At 43.4% G+C, this 27,032-nt stretch overlaps 1 protein-coding gene across 1 annotated transcript in view; it reads right to left on the bottom strand.

Moving 5' to 3' along the window:
• LOC112252266 (fatty acid 2-hydroxylase) overlaps positions 1–26,294 on the bottom strand; it is a 38,572-nt gene extending 12,278 nt beyond the window's left edge. The window contains exons 1-2 of the mRNA XM_024423358.2: positions 25,893–26,294; positions 3,766–3,843 (exon numbers count right to left, since the gene is read on the bottom strand). Of these exons, the coding sequence (XP_024279126.1) occupies positions 3,766–3,843; positions 25,893–26,174 (360 nt within the window). The 5' untranslated portion in view covers positions 26,175–26,294. The remainder of the gene's footprint in view (positions 1–3,765; positions 3,844–25,892) is intronic.
• Positions 26,295–27,032: the final 738 nt, after the last annotated feature.

Genomic DNA, 27,032 nt, shown 5'->3' with positions numbered 1-27,032 from the left:
ACACACACACACACAGGTGGCCCACACACACACACACACACACACACACACAGGTGGCCCACACACACACACACACACACACACACACACACACACACACACACACACACACACACGTGGCACACACACACACGTGGCCCTCTCACTCACACACACACACACACAGGTGGCACACACACACACACACACACACACACACACACACACACAGGTGGCCCACACACACACACACACACACACAGGTGGCCCTCACACACACACACACACACACACAGGTGGCCCTCTCTCACACACACACACACACACACACACACAGGTGGCCCTCTCTCACACACACACACAGGTGGCCCTCTCACACACACACACACACACACACAGGTGGCACAGGTGGCACACACACACACACACACACACACACACACACACACACACGGTGGCCCTCTCTCACACACACACACACACACACACACACACACACACACACACACACACACACACACGGTGGCCCACACACACACACACAGGTGGCCCTCTCACACACACACACACACACACACACAGGTGGCCCTCTCTCACACACACACACACACACACAGGTGGCCCACACACAGACACACAGGTGGCCCACACACACACACACACACACACACACAGGTGGCCCTCTCACACACACACACACAGGTAGCCCACACACACACACAGGTGGCCCTCACACACACACAGGTGGCCCTCACACACACACACACACACACACACAGGTGGCCCTCACTCAGGTGGCCCACACACACACACACACACACAGGTGGCCCACACACACACACACACAGGTGGCCTACACACACACACACAGCCCTCACACACACACACACACACAGGTGGCCCTCACACACACAGGTGGCCCTCACACACAGACACACACACACACACACAGGTGGCCCTCTCACACACACACAGGTGGCCCTCTCACACACACACAGGTGGCCCTCTCACACACACACACTCTCACACACACACAGGTGGCCCTCTCACACACACACACACACACACACACAGGTGGCCCTCTCACACTCACACACACACACACACACACACACACACACACACACACACACACACACACACACACACACACACACACACAGGTGGCCCACACACACACACACACAGGTGGCCCACACACACACACACACACACACAGGTGGCCCACACACACACACACAGGTGGCCCACACACACACACACACACAGGTGGCCCACACACACACACACACACACACAGGTGGCCCACACACACACACACACACACAGGTGGCCCACACACACACACAGGTGGCCCACACACACACACACACACACACAGGTGGCCCACACACACACACACACACACAGGTGGCCCACACACACACACACACACACACAGGTGGCCCACACACACACACACACACACACACACACACACACACACACACACACACACACACACACACAGGTGGCCCACACACACACAGGTGGCCCTCACACACACACACAGGTGGCCCACACACACACACACACACGGCCCACACACACACACACACGGGTGGCCCACACACAAACACACACAGGTGGCCCACACACACACAGGTGGCCCTCACACACACACACAGGTGGCCCTCACTCACACACACACACACACACACACACACAGGTGGCCCTCACACACACACACACACACACACACACACACACACACACACACACGGCCCTCACACACACACACACACACACACAGGTGGCCCTCACACACACACACACACACACACGGTGGCCCTCACACACACACACACACACACACACACAGTGGCCCTCACACACACACACACACAGTGGCCCTCACACACACACACACACGTGGCCCTCACACACACACACACACACACACACACACACACACACACACACACACACACACACAGGTGGCCCTCACACACACACACACCCACACACACACACACACACACAGGTGGCCCTCACACACACACACAGGTGGCCCTCACACACACGTGGCCCTCACACACACACACACACACACACACACACACACACACACACACACAGAGGTGGCCCTCACACACACACACACACACACACACACACACAGGTGGCCCTCACACACACACACACACACAGGTGGCCCTCACACACACACACACACACACAGGTGGCCCTCACACACACACACACACAGGTGGCCCTCACACACACACACACACACAGGTGGCCCACACACACACACACACACACAGGTGGCCCACACACACACACACACACGGCCCACACACACACACAGGTGGCCCTCACACACACACAGGTGGCCCTCACACTCACACACACACAGGTGGCCCTCACACACACACACACACACACAGGTGGCCCTCACACACGTGGCCCTCACACACACACACACACACACACACACACACACGGCCCTCACACACACACACACACACAGGTGGCCCTCACACACACACACACACACAGGTGGCCCACACACACACACACACACACAGGTGGCCCTCACACACACACACACACACACACAGGTGGCCCTCACACACACACACACACACACACACGTGGCCCTCACACACACGTGTCCCTCACACACACACACACACACACACACACACACACACACACACACAGGTGGCCCTCACACACACACACAGGTGGCCCTCACACACGTGGCCCTCACACACACACACACACACACACACACACACACACACACACACACACACAGAGGTGGCCCTCACACACACACACACACACAGGTGGCCCTCACACACACACACACACACACACACACGTGGCCCTCACACACACACACACACACGTGGCCCTCACACACACACACACACACACACACACACACACAGGTGGCCCTCACACACACACACACAGGTGGCCCTCACACACACACACACACACACAGGTGGCCCTCACACACACACACACACACACACACACACACAGTTGGCACTCTGTTGCAAAGCAAAGGTGACTGGCTGCTATCCACTAGTCAATCCCAAAATATTCCTAAAGCCTGAGGAAGACTGCCCTGTTCTGTCATTGAAAACATAGCAATATCTCCCCTGAGATATGGCACTTTTACACTATGACATCACTCTGTGCATACCATTCGCTGTCTATCTCTACTGAACACTGATAAACCTGCCACATAGTCAATCTACTATAGACTGCCAGAAATGCCCATGAAACCACTCCCACACGGTCTCCAATGAGTAGCTGTGAAAATTGGTGACCACACAGTTTTTAGCAAAGCTGGGTGAATGACCGTAAAAGTGGTCACCTCTCGATTTTCTCCCTCTGTGTGTCAATGCAGGAGTGTACTGTAGCTCACAGGCCTCAGTCAGAGGAGCGCTGAACTCAAGGGCCTTGGACCAGACACAGGTAGAAAACCCTGCCTACCTGCAGCAATGACAGCTCTGCTCTGTAGACGCAGTGCCACAATGTTGGGCCAATGACAGTCTCAAATACAATACGGCTCTGGCATCTGAGCTCTACTTTGACATGTAGTTTAACCCCAGAACATCCCCAGATTAGATCACCAGGCTGGCTGGCTGGTCTGATGCAGTGGTTGGGTTTTAATGCTTAGAAAGATCTAGATGATGTCCCTTAACCGGAAGAAAAAAGACTAAGATCAGGCTTTCTTTCTGATTCTCTCTCTCCCACTCTCTTTCTCTGGTTGTGTTTTTCTCTCACCGTGTCCAGGTTGACTTGACTGCATTTGCTAATGGGTGAAGTCTCCTCATCCACTGTCTTCTTCCTCTCCCTCGCCGTCTGTGGAACAACAGGAGACAATGAAAGGGATTGTGAGCTCCAAATCAAATTGCAAACATGGTCAGGATATCCATTAAGGCAACCTATTCACAATATAATGTTACCATGGGGATATAATGTGGTATAAGATTTGTCTGTGGCTAATCATGGCAGGTTATTTGTTTCTGCACATCCTCATGGCTATACTTCAGATTATTATTATTATTCACTCTTCAAAGTTGTAATAATAGAATGCACAAAGTGCAATTTCAAAAGTGCACCATTAGTTCCTCTTGTCATGTTAGACATTGCATGCCTTAGAGAGCCATTTATAACTTGTAAGAAGTGTCCAGATCAACAAGCCCATTTATTTATTTTTAATTTAACCAGGCAAGTCAGTTAAGAACAAATACTTATTTACAATGCCGGCCTACCCCGGCCTACCCCGGACAACGCTGGGCCAATTGTGCAACCGCTCTATGGGACTCTAAATCACGGCCGGATGTGATACAGCCTGGATTCGAACCAAGGACTGTAGTGACACCTCTTGCACTGAGATGCAGTGCCTTAGACCGATGTGCCACTCGGGAGCCATGTCAGTTAAGGTTTTATTATTTACGTTTTTTTAGGGCCGCGGGATGTTCCAGCCAGAGTTTTTTAAAAGTTTGGAAACCCCTGCCTTAGAGTACCACAGTATGAGTCATAATACCCATAAAACCTGGAGGTCAAACAGGGAAACGATTCCAATCATTTTCCCACCATAAATTCTTCCCAAACAGGGATTTTGGAAACAACCCTGGCGTAACATTTTGATAACCGTGGAAATCTCTCTAGGACAAGGCAACTTTTATCAATACAGCCAACTGTATTTACCACCCAAAAGTACATGCAAATTAGCTGCTAATGTGGCGGTCATAAAGAACTACAAATGCCAAGAGGATCTGGAAGAGACTGCCGAATCCAGGCAAAGGTAGAATCTCTGGATTAACTATCTAATGTTAGCTAAATGTAGTAATTAGTAACAACTTTTTTAAATGGACAATTCTGTGAACAGTCTTGTGCAAGTTTAAAATTGACACAATACCTGTTAGCAAAGGTACTACTGAATCAACTAGAGATTATGTGCAGGGGCTTGCAGTCATTTCTAGTTTTGAATGTCTACTTTCACACTAACATTTTCAAATCTGGAGAGTAAATAGAGGCGAATATATTGAGAAGTGAGGCATGCCTCAGCTTGTTACACAATGGCATGCGTTTAAAAGTGTTGACTATTTAAAACAAAGCAACAAAGTACAGTATATTGTCGTGTCTTTGGCTATGCCGGATTAAGTGATATGACATGCTATTCTATAAAATCCTTTCTCCGTAATTAATATTACCTGATTGAGCTAATCATGTGAATGTAACGAAATAATATTTATAGAGCTGTTATCTTCCGAATAAACTCTTAAAAGACCTAGTAATATTTTACATCAATAGCAGTCAATATTAATCGTCACCTTATTTCAGTCTCATCTGAAAGTTGTAAATTCTTGGTTATCGTCACGAACCCTGGCTAACAAGTTGAATCAGCAATACAAAATTGGGTTTAATCATTTATTTACTAAATATCTAACTAATCACACAGAATTACATATACACAGAATGAATCATACCTTGATTACAAATTACGTCATAAAGGAAAACGTCCCTGGCGGGCGGAACAGATATGACAGCTGGTTACACAAAGAAAAGGGCGATTGGTTTGAGTGAAAGAGCGGGAAGACTGAGGAACAAAGGGAGAAGCGATGTCTCTTTCGTAAATACAGTATCTTATGCATTCTAAATTACTGCCCATTTGGAAAAGGAAAATGCAATAAATATTTACTCTGAGCTGTGCTTCGGTAGGTTGGTGGTAGATGGAAGGCCGTGTTGCCCAACCAAGTCCTTTGAAGAATGTCTCTGGTGGTAAATTATATACGTTGTAGTAATGTTGTTGTGTGGTAGATGGGATACTCTGTCTGTTCTTTCCTAGCCCACGTTTGCAGCTGCTGTTGCTAACTCAATGGCTAGGATGTATCACTTGTGTAGTGAATAAAAGTTCAAAGTTCATACCATTCGCAACCAAAGCTCACGCTGGAGGTTCACTTAGTTCTGTAGTTGACATGTTAGTCCTTTTAACACAGAGGCTGCAGACCTCACGTACTTGGAACAGGAGGTTATATTGTTGTCAAGGCTTTATATAGTGGAGCGAGAAGGGTGTGTTTGAAAAGTTTTATAACCCAGGTCTCTTCACAGGGGCGGGCCACTGATTGAGCAGAGCCCTAACCTTATGAAAACCCAAATCTCTCATTTGGAAGCTAAAATTAAATGTAATCTCTTCACCAATAATTTTATATTCAAACATTTAAATTGAACAACAATTCCAATAACTACAATGTGCAGACTTTCCACTGTAGAGTTTGTCATCCTATCATTGATGAGAATGTCTCAGATGACAACCGAACTGACATCATATTCATTATGTACCACCACATTAATTCAATTGGTCAGATTACCAGAATATAGTTTATTTCCCCCCACCTTCTGATGTTCCCAGAATCTCTATGTTAACCAAGGGTTTTGCAAATGTCACATCAGTAGGGTAGAGAGGAAGAGGTATTTATGACTGTCATAAACCTACCCCCAGGCCAACGTCATGACAATATGCAACAACTGAACATGCCATCATTTACTATTCAACAATTACTTTTGAATTCTTCATTCATTCATTCTTGTAAAATGTCAGGTGAATATGCCAATAAGAAACCCATGCTCATTTCTGAAGGTAAATGACATACAGTAGCTCAAGTTATGAGTGTGTTACGAGATGGTTTCACTTACCCTCTAATAATAATACATTCTATAGTCAATTTAATTTAAGAACAGGTAGGCAATGGAGATCAGCAAGGATGGGGTGATATGGGCAGACTTTTTTGTTTGTGTCAGAATCCTTGCGGCACTGTTTTGGATGTAGTTTATGAATTGAATTATCAGGCAGGCCCCCCCAAGTACTGCATTCCCATAATCAATTCTGGAGAAAATTAATGCATGGATTAGCGTTTCACCGATGTGGTGAGAGAGAGACTTAGGCGGGAGATGTTATTTTTTCACCTGAAGAACGTTTTTCAGACGTGATCAATGTGGCAATTAAAAGGAGACCACAGGGTCAAATTTCACCTTCAAATGAAGGGGATGACTTGGCCATCTATGACAGGGGGGATGCTGCAGGAGTTGGTGATCTGCTGGGGGGGGGGGTCTTGCTGCTATTGATTTGGGGGAAGTTGTTCTGCATCCAAGATTTGACCACTTCCAGACAATGTTGACAGAGCAGATATTGTGTCAGGCTTAATGTACACCTGTAGTCTGCTTAGCAGTGGAATTGGACACTGTGTAGTCTGACAATCTGGCCAAGCGGAAGCATGTAGAGCAGGACGAGGATAGGACCTAACATAGAGCCTCAAAGCTGGTTAGCACCGAGGTGTGACTGAAGTGTAGTTGCCACTAGGTCCACACTCGGTGGTGGTAAATGCACCTTAAAGTTGGTTGCCAACTGAAATATAAAGTCCACAGAAGAAGACAAGGAATACTACTGAAGGAGGAGTGGTTACTAGAAACTATTCATTTCCCCTTTTATCGGTGGATTAAATGTCGGAGTGGAGAACATACTATTGCGTGTGACTCAACATTCTACAAAGATCCAGAAAAAAAAGGACATTTTGCATTTCAGTTAAAATAACAACCCAATATTTATATGCCAAGACAAATTCACTAGCAACAGCAAACTATATGTCCATGAATGTTTCATGTGTTTCAACCTGTCCCCAAATTAATATAGTTGGTTCAGAGTTCGTTTTAATATTTCAAACAGACTCCTGGAATAGGATGTGTCAAGGGACTTAATGTTTCTGAATTTAATAGTGTGCTTGGTATGGAGCTGAATTGCAGGGGTACTCAGACATTTTCATGGCCAGGTACACCCATCTCATGTACATCCAGGTATGAGGCCGGGACTTCTCCAGTGATGAGGTCTAGTGTATGCTCATGATTGTGTGTGGAGATGTTGACATGCTGTACCAGATTGAGACAGTCAAGCATGTTCAGGAAGTCAGTAGCAGAGGAACATTTTGATGAATCAATGTGAATGTTGAAATCACCTAGGACAGTGGATCCCAAACTTTTCATAGTCCCGTACCCCTTCAACACATTCAACCTCCAGCTACATACCCCCTCTAGCACCAAGGTTAGCGCACTCTCATAATGTTGGTTTTTTGCCATCATTGTAAGCCTGCCACACACACATACATTCATTAAACCTAAGAATGAATCGTATAGTGTGTATGTGAGTTTTTGTCACAACCCAGCTCGTGGGAAGTGACAAAGAGCTCTTATAGGACCAGGGCACAAATAATAATATATTAATCAATAATCTTGCTCTTTATTTAACCATCTTACATATAAAACCTTATTCGTTCATCAAACATTGTGAATAACTCACCACAAGTTAACGAGAAAGGTGTGCTTGAAAGGATGCACATAACTCTGCAATGATGGGTTGTATTGGTGAGAGTCTCAGTCTTTTTCCACACAGTCTGTGCCTGTATTTAGTTTTCATGCTATTAAAGGCTGAGAATCCACTCTCACATAGGTACATCTTTGCAAAGGGCATCAGTTTCTTAACAGCGCGATTTGCCAAGGCAGGATACTCTGAGCGCAGCCCAATCCAGAAATCTGGCAGTAGCTTCTGATTCAATTTTCACAGAACCGCTTGTTGCAATTTCGATGAGGCTCTCTTGTTCAGATATCTGTAAGTGGACTGGAGGCAGGGCATGAAAGGGATAACGAATCCAGTTTGTGCCATCCGTTTCGGGAAAGTACCTGTGTAATTGCTCTCCCAACTCACTCAGGTGCTTCGCTATATCACATTTGACATTGTCCGTAAACTTGAGTTCATGTGCACACAAAAAAATCGTACAATGATGTAAAGACCTGTGTGTTGTCCTTGTTAATGCAGACAGAGAAGAGCTACAACTTCTTATCATAGCCTCAATTTTGTCCCGCACATTGAATATAGTTGCGGAGAGTCCCTGTAATCCTAGATTCAGATCATTCAGGCAAGAAAAAAACATCACCCATATATGCCAGTCGTGTGAGGAACTCGTCATCATGCAAACGGTCAGACAAGTGAAAAATTATGGTCAGTAAAGGAAACTTTAAGCTCGTCTCTCAATACTGTGCACCTTGATAACCAGCGCACTTCTGTACGTTGTAAAAGTGTTACATGGTCGCTGCCCATATCATTGCATAGTGCAGAAAATACAGGAGAGTTCAGGGGCCTTGCTTTAACAAAGTTAACCATTTTCACTGTAGTGTCCAAAACGTATTTCAAGCTGTCAGGCCTTCCCTTGGCCACAAGAGCCTCTCGGTGGATGCTGCAGTGTACCCAAGTGGCATCGGAATAAACTGTTTGCATGAGCGTTACCACTCCACTATGTCTCCCTGTCATGGCTTTCGCGCCATCAGTACAGATACCAACATGAGGAGCAGCTATGTTTGGCTACACACGGACCGTTAGTGGAATACCCGCAAGAGAGTAATGGTTAACGTAATTGAATGTTAATTATTTGACTAGGCTACCTGTATTTGACACTGTGTTATTTCGCTGAACACTAGATGGTTTCATTTTATTTTTGGCAGTGAAATGAGGCTACTCAGGTGAGAAAAAAACCTGACCCAAATGGACAGCCCCGTTGGAAAATATAAATGGACTGTTTGAAAATGTGAAGAAAAAAAGTTTAATTTTTAAAACTTATTTTAATTTGAAATGTGAATCACATTTGTACTTGGCGTACCCCCAACGGCATTGCACGTACCCTTGGGGGTACGCATACCCCAGTTTGAGAATACCTAACCTGGGATAACAACATTGGAGAGGGTAGGACACAGAGTTGATCAGCTCAGAAAACTCTGTAGTAAAAGAGACTGTTTAAGAGGAGTGATACATGAGTCCCACAGTGAGATAACTGGGTGATATCATTTTAAAAGCCATGCAATCAAATGACAAGCCAGCAGGGACAGACAACATTTTCAGGTCAAAACAGTCTGCAACTGCACATGGGGACAAAGATCGTACTTTTTGGAGAAATGTCCTCTGGTCTGATGAAACAAAAATAGAATTGTTTGGCCATAATGACCATCGTTATGTTTGGAGGAGAAAGGGGGATGCTTGCAAGCCGAAGAACACCATCCCAACTGTGAAGCACGGGGGTGACAGCATCATGTTGTGGGGGTGCTTTGCTGCAGGAGGGACTGGTGCACTTCACAAAATAGATGGCTTCATGAGGGAGGAAAATTATGTGGATATACTGAAGCAACATCTCAAGACATCAGTCAGGAAGTTAAAGCTTGGTCGCAAATGGGTCTTCCAAATGGACAATGACCCCAAGCATACTTCCAAAATTGTGGCAAAATGGCTTAATAAGGACAACAAAGTTAAGGTACTGGAGTGGCCATCACAAAGCCCTGACCTCAAACCTATAGAAAATTTGTGGGCAGAACTGAAAAAGTGTGTGCGAGCAAGGAGGCCTAAAAACCTGACTCAGTTACACCAGCTCTGTCAAGAGGAATGGGCCAAAATTCACCCAACTTATTGTGGGAAGCTTGTGGAAGGCTACCTGAAATGTTTGACCAAAGTTAAACAATTTAAAGGCAATGCTACCAAATACTCATTGAGTGTATGTAAACTTCTGACCCACTGGGAAAGTTATGAAAGAAATTAAAGCTGAAATAAAATCATTCTCTCAGCTATTATTCTGACATTTCACATTCTTAAAATAAAGTGGTGATCCTAACTGACCTAAAACAGGGAATGTTTCCTAGGATTAAATGTCAGGAATTGTGAAAAACTGAGTTTAAATGTATTTGGTGTATGTAAACTTCCGACTTCAACTGTAGCTAACCCACCACATAACAGGCTAGTGCCGCTCATATCCAGAGAGCAGTTCTGATAATGAGTGGGATGAGTAACTGGCAAAAAAAAACAGTGATCAGGACTAGGGTTGCACATTTTGGGGAATATTCAGAGGTGGAAACTTTCCATGGGAATTAATGGGACTATATGGGAATATATGCAAATTCATATTAATACCATTTAAATGTAGATGTTTTTTTACATTGGATATATTTACCATATCATATGGAGACAGAAACATAAACCTTTTACCTTATAAGTAGACATCATTTCACATTATTAAATAAAAAGACAATTTTGTTACGAATTGAACTTTAATTGTGTTGACTCTTCACATGGGATGATTTCCCTGAACAACAAAAGAAAGGGAACATTGAATGATCCCCAATGATTCATCGTATCTCCCAAAAACATTTTCAACATTCATCTGTAAAATGATAGTCTAGAAACTATATTTTTGGTTGTCTTCCTCTCAGGCTTCCATGTCTTCTCCTTGGACCTCCTCAATGTCCACCTCTTGAAAATCAGACTCTGAGGCCTCATCTTCACTGTCATTTTCCAACCTTGTTGAGGATGGCTCCTTGTCAGGTTCATAAAGACTCAAATTTGCCCGGATGGCTACCAATCATTCAACCCTTGTATTGGTCAGCCTGTTGCGTGCTTTGGTGTGTGTGTTTCCAAACGAGGACCAGTGGCGCCCTGAGGCGGCTGATGTTGATGGGATTTGGAGGATGATGAAGGCAACAGGGGAAAGAGCCTAAGATCCACAAAGTCCCTTCCACCAGGTGGCTGATGAGATATGTTGGCACGACTGCCATATTTCATCTCCATCCCAAAGCCCTTGCTTGGAAGTGTACTTCGCCAGACTGCCAAGAGCCATGCCCTCATCCAGGCCAAGGTGGCGAGAAACGGTAGTTATGACACCATAGGCCTTGTTGATCTCTGCACCAGACAGGATGCTCTTGTCAGCATACTTGGGGTCCAACATGAAAGCTGTGGAGTGTATGAGCTTCAGGCAGAAGTCTTCACGCTATTTGATGCATTTCAGAACTGCAGTATCCTCTGCTTGTTGCAACAGTGAAGTGAACATCAGACAGGATGACATTTCCTCCCTTAATCCATGCAATGGCTACTGCTATAGGTTTCAGGCTGTTTACCACTCCCTCCCAAAGTACATCATCCAGGAAGATCCTCTTGATGGGGCTGTCCATATCTGCAGACTGCTATGGCCATTTCTTGGAGAGACTCCTTCCCCTCCAGGAGACTGTTAAACATGATGACAACACCACCCCAATGGATGTTGCAGGGCAGCTTCAATGTGGTGCTCTTATTTTTCTCACTTTGCTTGGTGAGGTAGGTTGCTGCTATAACTTCATGACCCTTCACATACCTAACAATTTCCTTGGCTCTCTTGTAGAGTGTATCCATTGTTTTCAGTGCCACGATGTCCTTGAGCAGATTCAATGCATGAGCTGCAGAGCCAATGGGTGTACTGTGAGGGTAGGACTCCTCCACTTTAGACCAAGCAGCCTTCATGTTCGCAGCATTGTCTGTCACCAGTGCAAATACCTTCTGTGGTCCAAGGTCATTGATGACTGTCTTCAGCTCATCTGCAATGTAGACTGGTGTGTCTGTTTTCCTGCTCTTGTAGAATACTGGTTGAGGGGCGGAGATTATGTACTTAATTATTCCTTGCCCACAAACATTAGACCACCAATCAGAGATGATTGCAATACAGTCTGCTTTCTCTATGATTTGCTTGACCTTCACTTGAATTCTGTTGAACTCTGCATCCAGAAAATGAGTAGATAAAGCATGCATGGTTGCTGGGGTGTATGCTGGGCGAAGAACATTCAGAAATCTCTTCCAATACACATTGCCTGTGAGCATCAGAGGTGAACCAGTTGCTTACACAGCTCAAGCAAGAAATTCATCAGTATCTCTGACTACGTTCCTCCATTGTCAAAAAAACTTCTGATTCCAGGAGGATTTTCCTGTAAAGATTAGAAAATTAGTAAAAACAATTCCATGTACAGATAAATATTTATGCAGTTAGATTAAAACAACTCCTTTGTAAGAATGTTTTAAAATGAAACATGTATGGAAACAGGTGAATCCGGGAGCGTAATCATAGCCTCAAGCGCATTACCATAACGCAACTTTTCCTATTCATGAAAATCGCAATTGAAATTAAATAAATATATTCAAACACAAGCTTAGCCTTTTGTCAAAATATGCGTTACAACCAACACTAGACAAGCATTTGTGTAAGTTTATCATGGCATAATGCTATGCTAGGCTCTGCTGGCAGCAGGCAACATTTTCACGAAAATAAGAAAAGCAACCAAATTAAATCATTTACCTTTGAAGAACTTCAGATGCTTTCACTCAGGAGACTCCCAGTTAGATAGCAAATGTTCCTTCTTTCCAAAAATAATATTTTTGTAGGCGAAAAAGCTCCCGTTTGTTCATCCTGCTTGGCTGAGAAATCGACTGAAAAATACTTCAACTATAACGCCGAACTTTTTTCGAAATTTGCTCCATAATATCGACAGAAACATGGCAAACGTTGTTTAGGATCCGTCCTCAAGGTGTTTTTAACATATGTATTCGATAATATATCCGTCGAGGCAATTGGTTTCTCATAAGAAGCGATTGGAAAAATGGCTACCTCAGTATTTTACGCAAGATTTTCTCCGGGAGACACCATGTGACCACTCGCTATATATGGTCCCTTACAGCCATTCTCCAATGGAAATGCCTAAAAAGACATCACAATGCTGTAGACACCTTGGGGAATGCGTGGAAAACGTAAGCTCATTCGTAGCTCACAGCCATATAAGGAGTCATTGGCATGAGGCGGTTTCAAAAAATGCAGCACTTCCTGATTGGATTTTTATCTGGGTTTTGCCTGTAACATCAGTTCTGTGGCACTCACAGACAATATCTTTGCAGTTTTGGAAACGTCAGGGTGTTTTCTTTCCAAAGCTGTCAATTATATGCATAGTAGAGCATCTTTTCGTGACAAAATATCTTGTTTAAAACGGGAAGGTTTTTCATCCAAAAATTAAAATAGCGCCCCCTATATCCAAGAGGTTAACACTCCTCAGTTAGCAGGCTCAAGTAAGCTAAAACCCACATGGTATCAAAAAACTAACTAGCAGAAATTGTTAACAAGTTAGAATTGATTTAAAAACACACTTTGCTGTAGGCTACTATATAACAAAAAAATGGTGTATGTCATAAAATATATTCACCCCACCCAGTATTGTAATTAAAACTTACCAGAAAGCATGTAGTCCTTGGCTCAGACAGTGAAGTAGTGTGGGCTCAATAGCATCTCAGTCTGCAAGATCTTGAAAATCAGCTGTACATGTGATGGAAGAATGCACTGTGCATGCAGAGGTTTGCAATTCCATTGAATTGGGGATAGTTTAACCAAAATACGTCACAAGACCTAGAATTGCCTTGTGTATCCCACAAATAAGCCTCAATGTTATAAGCTAACTTTGATGAATTTAAGCAAAATTCCCCAAAGACTGTGGCTTAACTACCCATGGAAAATGTCCTGAAAAATTCCAGAAATTTACCAGAAAGTTTCAGACCCTTTGCAACCCTAATCAGGACACAATCTCAACTATCACACAAACAGACTAATAGTTATGCTAAGTCCAGGCTGTTGTGAAAGATTATGGATGGATAGCTTGTTGTATAAAGGAGCAATAAGAGAACACAGGGAGTTTCTTAGAACAGTATCAAGCAGATTATTCAAGTGTTTGCAAACAGTTGCTGGGTTGGGCTGTTTAGTCATTTCCAATGGATACAGGTTCAAAGTTTACACTCACACTATTGGAGTCCTTGAGCTGAGCAGTTTGTTAAACAAGAGGAGACAAGACAAATTCAGTGTTACTCAAATACATGAGTACTTGAAAAAGATCATAAACATCTACCTCAAGATATTAATCACATCTAAGCATATCTGAGGAGCAATGAGGACCCAGTCAAAGCCTCTATTAAGCATATTATTATATCACATTAAAAAAAGGTGTCCCCCAGACGACATCAATAGTTGTCGTCTGGGGTTCATGTGACTCATCTTGGTTAATTGTTAACCATCACTATTATATATATGCCAGGGTAAACAGTCAGACGGCTACATAGTTGAGAGCAATAAGCCACACACACACACACACACACACACACACACACACACACACACACACCCTTAATTGAGTGTTCACTGAATGAGATGTATAATGTTTTAGTTGAGGCTCCTTAGAGGTGGTCCAGCCTACTCAAGTAATTTCAGAATTCAGAACACCAAGTCAAATCACACTTCTGTGAAATCAAACTGTCCACTTAGGAAGCAACATTGATTGACAATACATTTCACATGCTGAGTGCAAATGGAATAGACAACAGGTGGAAATTGTAGGCAATTAGCAAGACACCCCCAATAAAGGAGTGGTTCTGCAGGTGGTGACCAAAGACCACTTCTCAGTTCCTATGCTTCCTGGCTGATGTTTTGGTCACTTTTGAATGCTGGCGGTGCTTTCACTCTAGTGGTAGCATGAGACGGAGTCTACAACCCACACAAGTGGCTCAGGTAGTGCAGCTCATCCAGGATGGCACATCAATGTGAGCTGTGGCAAGAAGGTTTGCTGTGTCTGTCAGCATAGTGTCCAGAGCATGGAGGCGCTACCAGGAGACAGGCCAGTACATCAGGAGACGTGGAGGAGGCCGTAGGAGGGCAACAACCCAGCAGCAGGACCGCTATCTCCGCCTTTGTGCAAGGAGGAACAGGAGGAGCACTGCTAGAGCCCTGAAAAATGACCTCCAGCAGCCCTCAAATGTGCATGTGTCTGCTCAAACGGTCAGAAACAGACTCCATGGGGGTGGTATGAGGGCCCGACGTCCACAGGTGGGGGTTGTGCTTACAGCCCAACACCGTGCAGGACGTTTGGCATTTGCCAGAGAACACAAAGATTGGCAAAATCCCCACTGGCGCACTGTGCTCTTCACAGATGAAAGCAGGTTCACACTGAGCACATGTGACAGACGTGACAGAGTCTGGAGACGCCGTGGAGAACGTTCTGCTGCCTGCAACATCCTCCAGCATGACCGGTTTGGCGGTGGGTCAGTCATGGTGTGGGGTGGCATTTCTTTGGGGGGCCGCACAGCCCTCCATGTGCTTGCCAGAGGTAGCCTGACTGCCATTAGGTACCGAGATGAGATCCTCAGACCCCTTGTGAGACCATATGCTGGTGCGGTTGGCCCTGGGTTCCTCCTAATGCAAGACAATGCTAGACCTCATGTGGCTGGAGTGTGTCAGCAGTTCCTGCAAGAGGAAGGCATTGATGCTATGGACTGGCCCACCCGTTCCCCAGACCTGAATCCAATTGAGCACATCTGAGACATCATGTCTCGCTCCATCCACCAATGCCATGTTGCACCACAGACTGTCCAGGAGTTGGCAGATGCTTTAGTCCAGGTCTGGGAGGAGATCCCTCAGGAGACCATCCGCCACCTCATCAGGAGCATGCCCAGGTGTTGTAGGGAGGTCATACAGGCACGTGGAGGCCACACACACTACTGAGACTCGTTTTGACTTGTTTTAAGGACATTACATCAAAGTTGGATCAGCCTGTAGTGTGGTTTTCCACTTTAATTTTAAGTGTGACTCCAAATCCAGACCACCATGGGTTGATAAATTTGATTTCCATTGATCATTTGTGTGATTTTGTTGTCAGCACATTCAACTATGTAAAGAAAAAAGTATTTAATAAGAATATTTCATTCATTCAGATCTAGGATGTGTTATTTTAGTGTTCCATTTATTTTTTTGAGCAGTGTATATTCACGTCACCAAATTACTGATTAAAACATACTGTTTTGCAGTGAAGGTCCACGGCACTCTCTAGGGTAGCACCATGGTGTAGCCAGAGGAAAGTTAGTTTCCGACCTCCTCTGGGTACATTGACTTCAATACAAAACCTAGAGGCTCATGGTTCTCAACCCCTTCAATAGACTTACACAGTAATTATGATGACTTCCGGAAATGTCGTCCAACCTATCTGAGCTCTTGCAGCAAGAATTGACATGTTGTCCATGCAATCAAAAGGATCAGAGAATGAATCAGTACTGAAAGCATAAGCTACAGCTAACTGGCACTGGAGTGCTTAAACTGTGGTCAGTAGTTGACTCAAAGAGAAAGAAAGAATAGTTTAATTCATTTCTTAAAAATATATGTTTTCATTTAATTTTTTTCTTCTTAGTTTACATTTCACTTACTTAGCTAGCTAATGCAACTATTTTAGCCTAAAAAACAACCTGACTCAAACAGAGAGGATGCTATTTATGTTAGCTAACTGGCTATCCAACACCGCAACTCTTCCAACTCAAGGTAAGCTTTCGGTTGTATTAATTTATTGCCACCAGGGCCCGCCGGTGTAACTGCTAGCTATACACTGTACTGCATGATTGTACACATGGATTGGTTTGTGGGTTTACTAACACGTGAACGTAAACTCACCCCATTCCGTACAAATGTGCGCAACCGCAACATTCAAACGACGCTGCAAAGAAAACTAATGGGACTGTAGCGACTGTGTTGACTTCAAAATCTGGGGTATGAACTACGTTTCCATTCAAGCATTGATCGACATGGCTCTATAGTATTGGCTCTATAAAAACTGACCCTCCGTTACATCGTGAAGTGTCATGCCGTAACGTACAGCACGCATAAAGCAACTATTTCTGTCTTACAATCGCTCTCCACCAGGTGTAGCCCTTCTCTCATCGTTTAAAAACAAGAAATGGACAGTGACAGGGGTAAGGGGGATGATACCTAGTAATTTTTTTGCGTCATCACTGCATGTGATCATCATTCTCAAAGCCGCGGTTTACTTCTGAAGATCACTTTAGCACCGCCCTCAAAATCCGATTCAAATTCGGCACAAACCTTCAACTCTTTATAGTGTTTTATTTACATTTTAGAGGCAATAAGGTGATAAGTTGGACAGCTCGAGTGAAAAAAAAGCTATTTTCCCCACACACAACATCTCTCCTTCTCACTATCACGCATTAGTTTCGCTTCCCCGCCCGGCATTTTTAAAAAGACCTGACGGAGCTCATTGCCCGTTTCTGCATAATTCAACAAGGCAGTGTTTAGGTCATCTAATTGATTCTGTTGGAAAGGGGAGAAATTGTGCTTTACAATGGTATTGACATTACATTTGATCTGGAAGTATTTCGTTTTTGGGGTGCTAAAATAAGGTCAGTTGTACGGACCAAGGCGATGTACAAAAGTGAGTGAGTTTACATTAGTTCTAGTAGCTATGTTGACTATGACGTTAGCTAATATGATGACAATGATGTAGGTTGTGTAGCGGTGATGTATGAACATTTGGCTTGGAGTTTTTTCCCACCAGCTCACAAACAGCTGTTGTGTAGTGCACTGAAGTCCACAAGTAAAGGGAAAAGGTGAGAGGAGGAGAGTGTGTTGATGTCAGAAGGAACTAGACAACGAGCAAAGTGACGATGCTGTACGTGCCTGCTATGAAAGTCAACTGTGTGTGAAGGTGATCAGGGGTGTGTTCATTCAGCCGATTCTGTTGCAAAATGAAAATCGTAATGAAACGGGATGGACCAACCTGAACTTGTCCAATGGAAACTCTAGTTTAAGTTGCAAAACAGAACATTTTTCAACTGTTTGGACTAATGATCACACCCCAGATCAGCTAGATGCAAGCAAGAGTTTACAAGGCAGTATTGAATGCCTCACTGTCTGTCACCTTGATTACTCCAATTTGTCTCAACCTGTGCACCGATGTTATAAACTTTCATTTCTAGGCTAGGTTGTAAAATGGCACCAACCGCCACTGACCTCATTGTCAGATAAGTCTCATTTACATCAGTTGAAATGGCTCTGTTGAAATGTATATGAGCAGGCTCTCTCGCTTTCTCAACCCTGGGCCTATTGGGTATGAAACTACCACCTTGTCACATCTCGGCTGCAAATTGCTAATTGCAGCAAGTGGGTAATGAAGTAATTAAGGTTGACTTAATTACACAATTAAAGTAACTTACTGCACATGCATTCAAGTGACAACAGTCACCTTGCACAAATGTCACCTCAGCTGTTTATTAAAGTGTAAAAACAGTCCCAGGCAGGGTGTTTCAAATTTTAGGAATTTGTCTGCCATATAACAATGATTCCATTTAGGGGAGTAAGATGTCTTTATAAAAGTGTGACTTTTCCTTGTGGAAGACAGTGTGGAGAGAAACAGTAACAGGGTATGGTGGTGTGAGCCCTCTCCCTCTCCTCAAACACACCGAGGTTTAAGTTAGGATAGCAGGATAACTCAGCTCCTCTCACTAATAAATCCAGTCAAACCTGACTGGCAAGAAATCAAGATCATTTGTGTGCGTGTTGTTTGTGAATGAGAGTTATCTTTCTTTCAGTTGGGTGGATAGGGATGGTACTACAAGCAGAGAGAGAAACTGTAGCTGGATACGTTTGGGACTTGGTATCATGTTACTACATGCACAGTTAGACAAGACACTGACATTATTTTCCCACAATATCCCAGAAAAGCCCTTATAGATTTCAAACACGATATGGACATGGTGACCAGTGAGTTGTGCTAGATTCAGTCTGAGCAGCAGGCAACCACTGAAAATCTCTTGCGGGGGAAACTGGGAAGACTCTTCAGTATACAGATTCATATTTAGTAGGTAGAAAATTCAAAGCTCACAGATTGGGAAAGACAGGTGTAAGGGTATCTCCACATATACCAACATGGTCTCAGCATTTCATATTATTCTGTACGTAAATCCGAGACACTCCATTTAGTATGATATGTTAGATTTAGTATGGTATGTATTCATTTGTGGATGTCAATCATTAAATTTGTATGTCACTAATTACAATTTGTATGATATGTTACAGATTACAATCAAGGTTAGCTAGGTGGCTCGGTTTCTAACATTAGCTATCTGGCTAACATTAGCTAGGCTTGGGGTTAGGGGTTACAGTTAGGAGTTAGGTTAAAGGGTTAACGGAAGGATTTGCTAATATGCAAAGTAATTGCAAAGCAGCAAAAAAGTAATAAAAGTTGTTGCTAATTACAAAAAAAAACAGTCTGCATATACATTTTAGCACACATGAACATCATAAATGACCAGGACAATGCTGACATGGGCCTTTGCAGACCTAAATAACACTAACATCAGGAAGTAGGCATAGAAAGATGATTTTATATGTTCTTTGTGCTTTTAGCTCAGCATAAGATGTTAGTCTCTTAATCACTGATACAATAGGTTTGAGGAAGGCGGCTCCCCCCCACTGGGCAAAAACTGGTCATTCCAACAACAAAAATGTAATGTGATTTGTTTAACACTTTTTCAGCTACTACATGATTCCATGTGTGTTATTTCATAGTTTTGATGTCTTCACTACTAATTCTACAATGTAGAAATTAGTAAGAAATAAAGAAAAACCACTGAATGAGTAGGTTTGTCCAAACTTTTGAATGGTACTGTATATTTATTATTTTCATGAGTAAGACATGTAGTTTGGACACTTGTGAAGTTACACATGTACATTTTAGATGTGGTCACCCTAATTCCATCAGAGAAAACATTGCTACTGCAACATGCTAACACCATATTTTCACATGTGAGGAGAAAAACATTATTTCAACCCCACATGTGAATCTCCAATCCCACATGTGTAAGTGAGATTTTCACAGTTGGAGTTCTTACATCTGAACCTGCAAATTAGATTTTCACATGTGTACTTGAAAAAAAACATTCACATGTGGAATTTCATTTGAAAATGAATATCAGATTTTAACAAGTGAAAGTTAACATGTGAAACAGAAGCCTGTCAATTGAAACTAAACCCGATGGTTTGAATTGAAGTGAGAAAATCAGACTTTCACAGTGAGATGAACATGGTTGAAATGACATACTAAGGCATAACTAATGACGAGCACAAGGGAACAGTTCCAAGTGTTTAACTGTGGTTAAAACCCCCATGCAGTTATTTATTCTTTTTTTTATCATCACTGTATGTCTCAAATCACTGTGTTTGTTTAATGAAAATAACTAACTAAAAAGTATATTGTTTTATCATTTATTTCCCTGACCCTCCTTTGAGCATTTCAAGGGCCAATCTGACCATGTAGGCATTAGCAAACAAATTTGAAGATATTTACATACACCGCCCTGATTGCCTGATAGGATAGTTGAGAGCCCACCCCCTTACCCAGATTAACAGTCATTGGTCTATTATAAATCAGATGACATTGTGACATCATGATGTGGGCTGAAAGTTCCATCCCACTTGAACAGGCTGAAATTCAAGGCATTTTTTTTCAAACAGCTCTTACACACACAACAAAAAAAATCTACATTTCAGAGTGTTATTTCAACCTCATAGTTTGGAAATATAAAAAAAAACAGGAAAAGCAAGTGTTCAATTGCACTGCCCCTTTAACAGGATCAACACAGTGACACAGTGTTCAACTGTGGTTAACAGGATCAAGGTCTACTGTAAATTGCAGTCTGGACACAGACATGCCAAACGTAGTCAATAAGCTCCTCCTTAAAGGCAGACGAAAATAGAGCCCGGTGTGTAACTGTGGTTAACAGGATCAAGGCAGTGACAGTGTTTAACTGTGGTAAACGGGATCAAGACAGTGACACAGTGTTTAACTGTGGTAAAACGAGATCAAGACAGTGACAAAACCACTTGCCCCCCTTTGCCCACACTAGGTACTGGAAGGAGAGAATCTGTTTTATCCTATCTTCATTTTCTGGAAGACATTGATTTCAACTCAGTCTCCAACTAAACCTGCATGTCGCCTACTTTCCACCAGTGATGGAAAGTTTCTCTCAAATTCACTGACTATGTTATGGGTCATACAGTACTCTGCTTGCATAGTGGGTCAAATCTGACTCAGACAGACAGGATTGACCAGTTTTAAAATACAAACACAGTGAGATTCTGAAAGGAATTGCCTTTGACAAAACCTTTGTTGCAAGTAATACACACAAAACATTTTTTTTTAGTAAATAAAAATAATTTAAAAAACACACCATCTTTCGCTCTTTTGATTATGTTGTCATGGTAACATGCCTGAATTTTAAAACGTTCCATTCTTCGGCTGAGAGTCTTTTTCTACTTTGACAATGCTCTTTAAAATGTCATCAACTCCGCACTGATAACGTTGGCTTAAATAAACTCAGCAAAAAATAACCGTCCTCTCACTGTCAACTGCGTTTATTTTCAGCAAACTTAACGTGTAATTATTTATGAACATAACAAGATTCAACAACTGAGTAACAGACATGTGAGTAACAGAAATTGAATGTGTCCCTGTCTCCATGTCTTAGGCGTCTCACAGTACGGACATTGCAATGTATTGCCCTGGTCACATCTGCAGTCCTCATGCCTCCTTGCAGCATGCCTAAGGCATGTTCACGCAGATGAGCAGGGACCCTGGGCATCTTTCTTTTGGTGTTTTTCAGAGTCAGTAGAAAGGCCTCCTCAGTGTCCTAAGTTTTCATAACTGTGAACTTAATTGCCTACCGTCTGTAAGCTGTTAGTGTCTTAATGACCGTTCCGCAGGTGCATGTTCATTAATTGTTTATGGTTCACTGAACAAGCATAGGAAACAGTGTTTAAACCCTTTACAATGAAGATCTGTGAAGTTATTTGGATTTTTACGAATTATCTTTGAAAGACAGGGTCCCGAAAAAAGGACGTTTTTTTTCTTCTGAGTTTAGTTCAGTGTTGTACACCAGTGGAGTCCGGTGGGAGGAGCTATAGGAGGACGGGCTCATTGTAATGGCTGGAATGGAATAAAAAGAAAGAACTCAAACGTGTGGTTTCCATATGTTTGATACCGTTCCAATAATTCCATTCCAACCATTACCTCCAGCCCGTCCTCCTATAGCTCCGCCCACCAGCCTCAACTTTTGTAAACTCATAAGAAACACTGGCTTCTATGCAGTCTACAAACACTAAGATACAACGTAAACACTATACAGAAGATACAACGTCAATCCTATGGGTCCTGGTTAAAAGTAGTGCATTATATAGGGAATAGGGTGCCATTTACTTCCTTCAACAAAGTAGTGCATTATATAGGGAATAGGGTGCCATTTACTTCCTTCAACAAAGTAGTGCATTATATAGGGAATAGGGTGCCATTTACTTCCTTCAACAAAGTAGTGCATTATATAGGGAATAGGGTGCCATTTACTTCCTTCAACAAAGTAGTGCATTACATAGGGAATAGGGTGCCATTTACTTCCTTCAACAAAGTAGTGCATTCTATAGGGAATAGGGTGCCATTTACTTCCTTCAACAAAGTAGTGCATTATATAGGGAATAGGGTGCCATTTACTTCCTTCAACAAAGTAGTGCATTACATAGGGAATAGGGAGCCATTTGGCTCCTTCTCCATGAGATCAGACCCAGGACATGAAAGAATTGATCGTTCCAAATGGATGTTTTAATAGACTGTCTGTTATGATAGGAACAAATATCTGTTATACAGTGGGTAATGAAAGGAACCATCCCCTTTCAAAAATGTTCACCTTTTGTTGCCTTCGAGCCTGAAATGAAAACTAAAATCAGACTTTTTCACGGCTTTATTTACACACATTAACCCACAATAGCCAAGTGAAAAGAATGTAACCTAAAAAACCTTCAGAAGATGAATTAAAGTAAAACACAGTATTTGGATAAGTGAACACCTCACCTTACAATTGCAATTACAAACTTGCTGAGGTATAACCAACCAAAATTGAACTTTTTGGCCTGAACGAAAACTATATGTCTGGCGAAAACCCAATAAATCTTTCCACCCAAAGAACACCGTGCCTACAGTAAAGCGCACACCGTGCCTACAGTAAAGCGCACACCGTGCCTACAGTAAAGCGCACACCGTGCCTCCAGTAAAGAACACTGTGCCTCCAGTAAAGAACACCGTGCCTCCAGTAAAGCGCACACTGTGCCTCCAGTAAAGAACACCGTGCCTCCAGTAAAGAACACCGTGCCTCCAGTAAAGAACACCGTGCCTACAGTAAAGCGCACACCGTGCCTACAGTAAAGCGCACACCGTGCCTACAGTAAAGAACACACCGTGCCTACAGTAAAGAACACACCGTGCCTACAGTAAAGAACACACCGTGCCTACAGTAAAGAACACACCGTGCCTACAGTAAAGCACACACCGTGCCTACAGTAAAGAACACACCGTGCCTACAGTAAAGCACACACCGTGCCTACAGTAAAGAACACACCGTGCCTACAGTAAAGCACACACCGTGCCTACAGTAAAGAACACACCGTGCCTACAGTAAAGGCACACACCGTGCCTACAGTAAAGAACACACCGTGCCTACAGTAAAGAACACACCGTGCCTACAGTAAAGAACACTCCGTGCCTACAGTAAAGCACACCGTGCCTACAGTAAAGAACACCGTGCCTAGAACACCGTGCCTACAGTAAAGAACACCGTGCCAACAGTAAAGAACACCGTGCCTACAGTAAAGAACACCGTGCCTACAGTAAAGAACACCGTGCCTACAGTAAAGAACACCATGCCTAGAACACCGTGCCTACAGTAAAGAACACCGTGCCTACAGTAAAGAACACCGTGCCTACAGTAAAGAACACCGTGCCTACAGTAAAGAACACCGTGCCTACAGTAAAGAACACCGTGCCTACAGTAAAGAACACCGTGCCTACAGTAAAGAACACCGTGCCTACAGTAAAGAACACCGTGCCTACAGTAAAGAACACCGTGCCTAGAACACCGTGCCTACAGTAAAGAACACCGTGCCTACAGTAAAGAACACCGTGCCTACAGTAAAGAACACCGTGCCTACAGTAAAGAACACCGTGCCTACAGTAAAGAACACCGTGCCTACAGTAAAGAACACCGTGCCTACAGTAAAGAACACCGTGCCTACAGTAAAGAACACCGTGCCTACAGTAAAGCACAGTGGTGGCGGCATCCTGTTGTGGTGGTGTTTCTCTTCAGCAGGGACTGGAGCACTTGTCAGGATAGAAGGGGAAATGGACAGTGCAAAATGCAGACAGATTGTTGAGGAGAACCTGCAGCCATATTCCAGGAAGTTGAAAATGGGAAGATAGTTCACGTTTCAGCATGATAATGACCCAAAGCAACTGTACAGTGGCTGAAGGACAAGAAGGTGAATGTCCTTGAGTGGCCTAGTCAGAGCCCGAACTAATTGAGAATCTGTGGAATGACTTGGAGAGTGCAGTCCATGAGCTGTCACTGTGCAATTTGACTGAGCTTGAACAATTCTGCAAGGAAGAATGGGCACATATTGCACAGTCTGGGTGTGCAAAGTTAGTAGAGATGTATTCAAAGAGACTCATGGCTGTAATTCAAGCAAAAGGTGGTTCCACCAAGGTTTAACTCAGGGGGGTGTTCACTTATCCAAGTAGGGTATTTTAATATTTGAATTGTAAATCATTTGAGGGGTTTTTTCTCACTTGGATATTGTGGCTTACTGTTTTGTAAATAAAGCTGGGGGGGGAAAAGTCACATTTTGTGTTTTCATTTGAGGCTGTAAGGCAACAAAATGTGAACATTTTGAATGGGGTTGGTGACTTTCTATGCCCACTGTATATGGGCATAGTATATTCCTTCACATTCTTAACACAAAAATATTGTTGTGCCATCATGTCCTAATGCCTCCACATTAGAGAGTATGATGAATGTCAAACTTAGCCTCTCCTCTATTCAGGTTCAACGGGCAGCCAAAAGAAAGCAATTGCGGCTTGCGGCTGTTCGATCAACATTCATGTTTACAAATAGGGGAAATGAGAGAATGATGCAAATAGGAAATGCGTCTCAAAGCAGATGTGAAAATCACACCTACATGTGCAGCAAGTTCCGTTTTACCATGAGAAAATGAAGCATATCCTACTTTACTGTCTACTTTCAGTCACAGACAATAAACTATGCTTGAGTTAAAAGTATCTGAGATATACTTATTATCTTTGAAGGCTCTTTATTGGCATATAGGCTGCACCTGTATTTCATCGGCACTACCGTCTGTGTCCAGCTCTCCGATGTAGTACTGTTCCATCCACCGCCTTGCGTTCTCCGAGTGCCGGTGTGGGGGTCCCGCCATCTCCATCCTGATATCATTCCCTGACCGGCTTAATATTAGAGCCTCTCCACCCGGGTGAATACGAAGGAATCCCGTCACATCATAAATTCTCGTCCCCGTTAATACCCAACAAGAGTTTTTGGTGGAATGATTGGCTACCTCCTTCTCAGAGAAAAACCGAGGTGATTCTGATGGAGACATTTCGATGTTGAAGTATGCACAAAAAAATAACTAAAGGAATGGGTCAAGCCCCCTTGGCATGCCGACTGACCGCGTACTGACTTCTAGCTCATCTCAGCACTGACTGATTTTACCCGACCAACTAATTTACATATCATGAATTATTCACTGCTCAAGACTGCTCTAAGCTCAGCATTTGCTCTACCTGTTGGGCGCTAGCTTTTTACCTCCAATGTTTACAGCTCTAATATAATTATTCCAACGTTAATCAGGGGTTGAAGACAGCGTAGCTGGGTGAAACGCTATTGTATTTGTTGGGGTTCAAGCAGAATATCTGGTGAAACCATATTGCATTTGTTGGCGTTCATTATTATACATCTTCTGCCAAGGAAAACTGACATGAACATTCCTGTAAAATCATTTCTATGATGATGCAGAGGCCTTATCCTCTCATGCAAATGCCATGCCAATTGGCTGTATAGTGGTGCTATAACAAGCAATTGAAAATGCAAACTTTGAAAGGTCACGCCCCACCCGGTGTGACATATAGTCCAGAAATTCGGCCCTTCTCCTCCACAAGGAAAGAATTTGCCTCAAGGACCTATAAGGTCTGCCATGATGGATTTTCCACGATTTTTTATTTTGTGAAAACTACATAATATGCTATGCTTATATCGAAATGCTGTCAAGACTCAACAAATGCAAGCACATTCAGATCAGCCACACGGTGGCGCTATAAATTAGACATATTTATATATCTTGATCGGTTTGACTCAGAATGCTGGAATTTGTCACACATGCTCAGAGATATGAGTTCAGTAAAGCTGTAAACGTATGCTTAAGTTTGGCCGCATGGTGGCACTGTTGGGCAGGAAAAAC

The sequence above is a fragment of the Oncorhynchus tshawytscha genome, linkage group LG06, assembly GCF_018296145.1.
Source record: "Oncorhynchus tshawytscha isolate Ot180627B linkage group LG06, Otsh_v2.0, whole genome shotgun sequence".
NCBI classification, from domain to species: domain Eukaryota; kingdom Metazoa; phylum Chordata; class Actinopteri; order Salmoniformes; family Salmonidae; genus Oncorhynchus; species Oncorhynchus tshawytscha.
The sequence above is the reverse complement of the archived record's forward strand: the minus strand, read 5'-3'. Positions and strand labels throughout refer to the sequence as shown.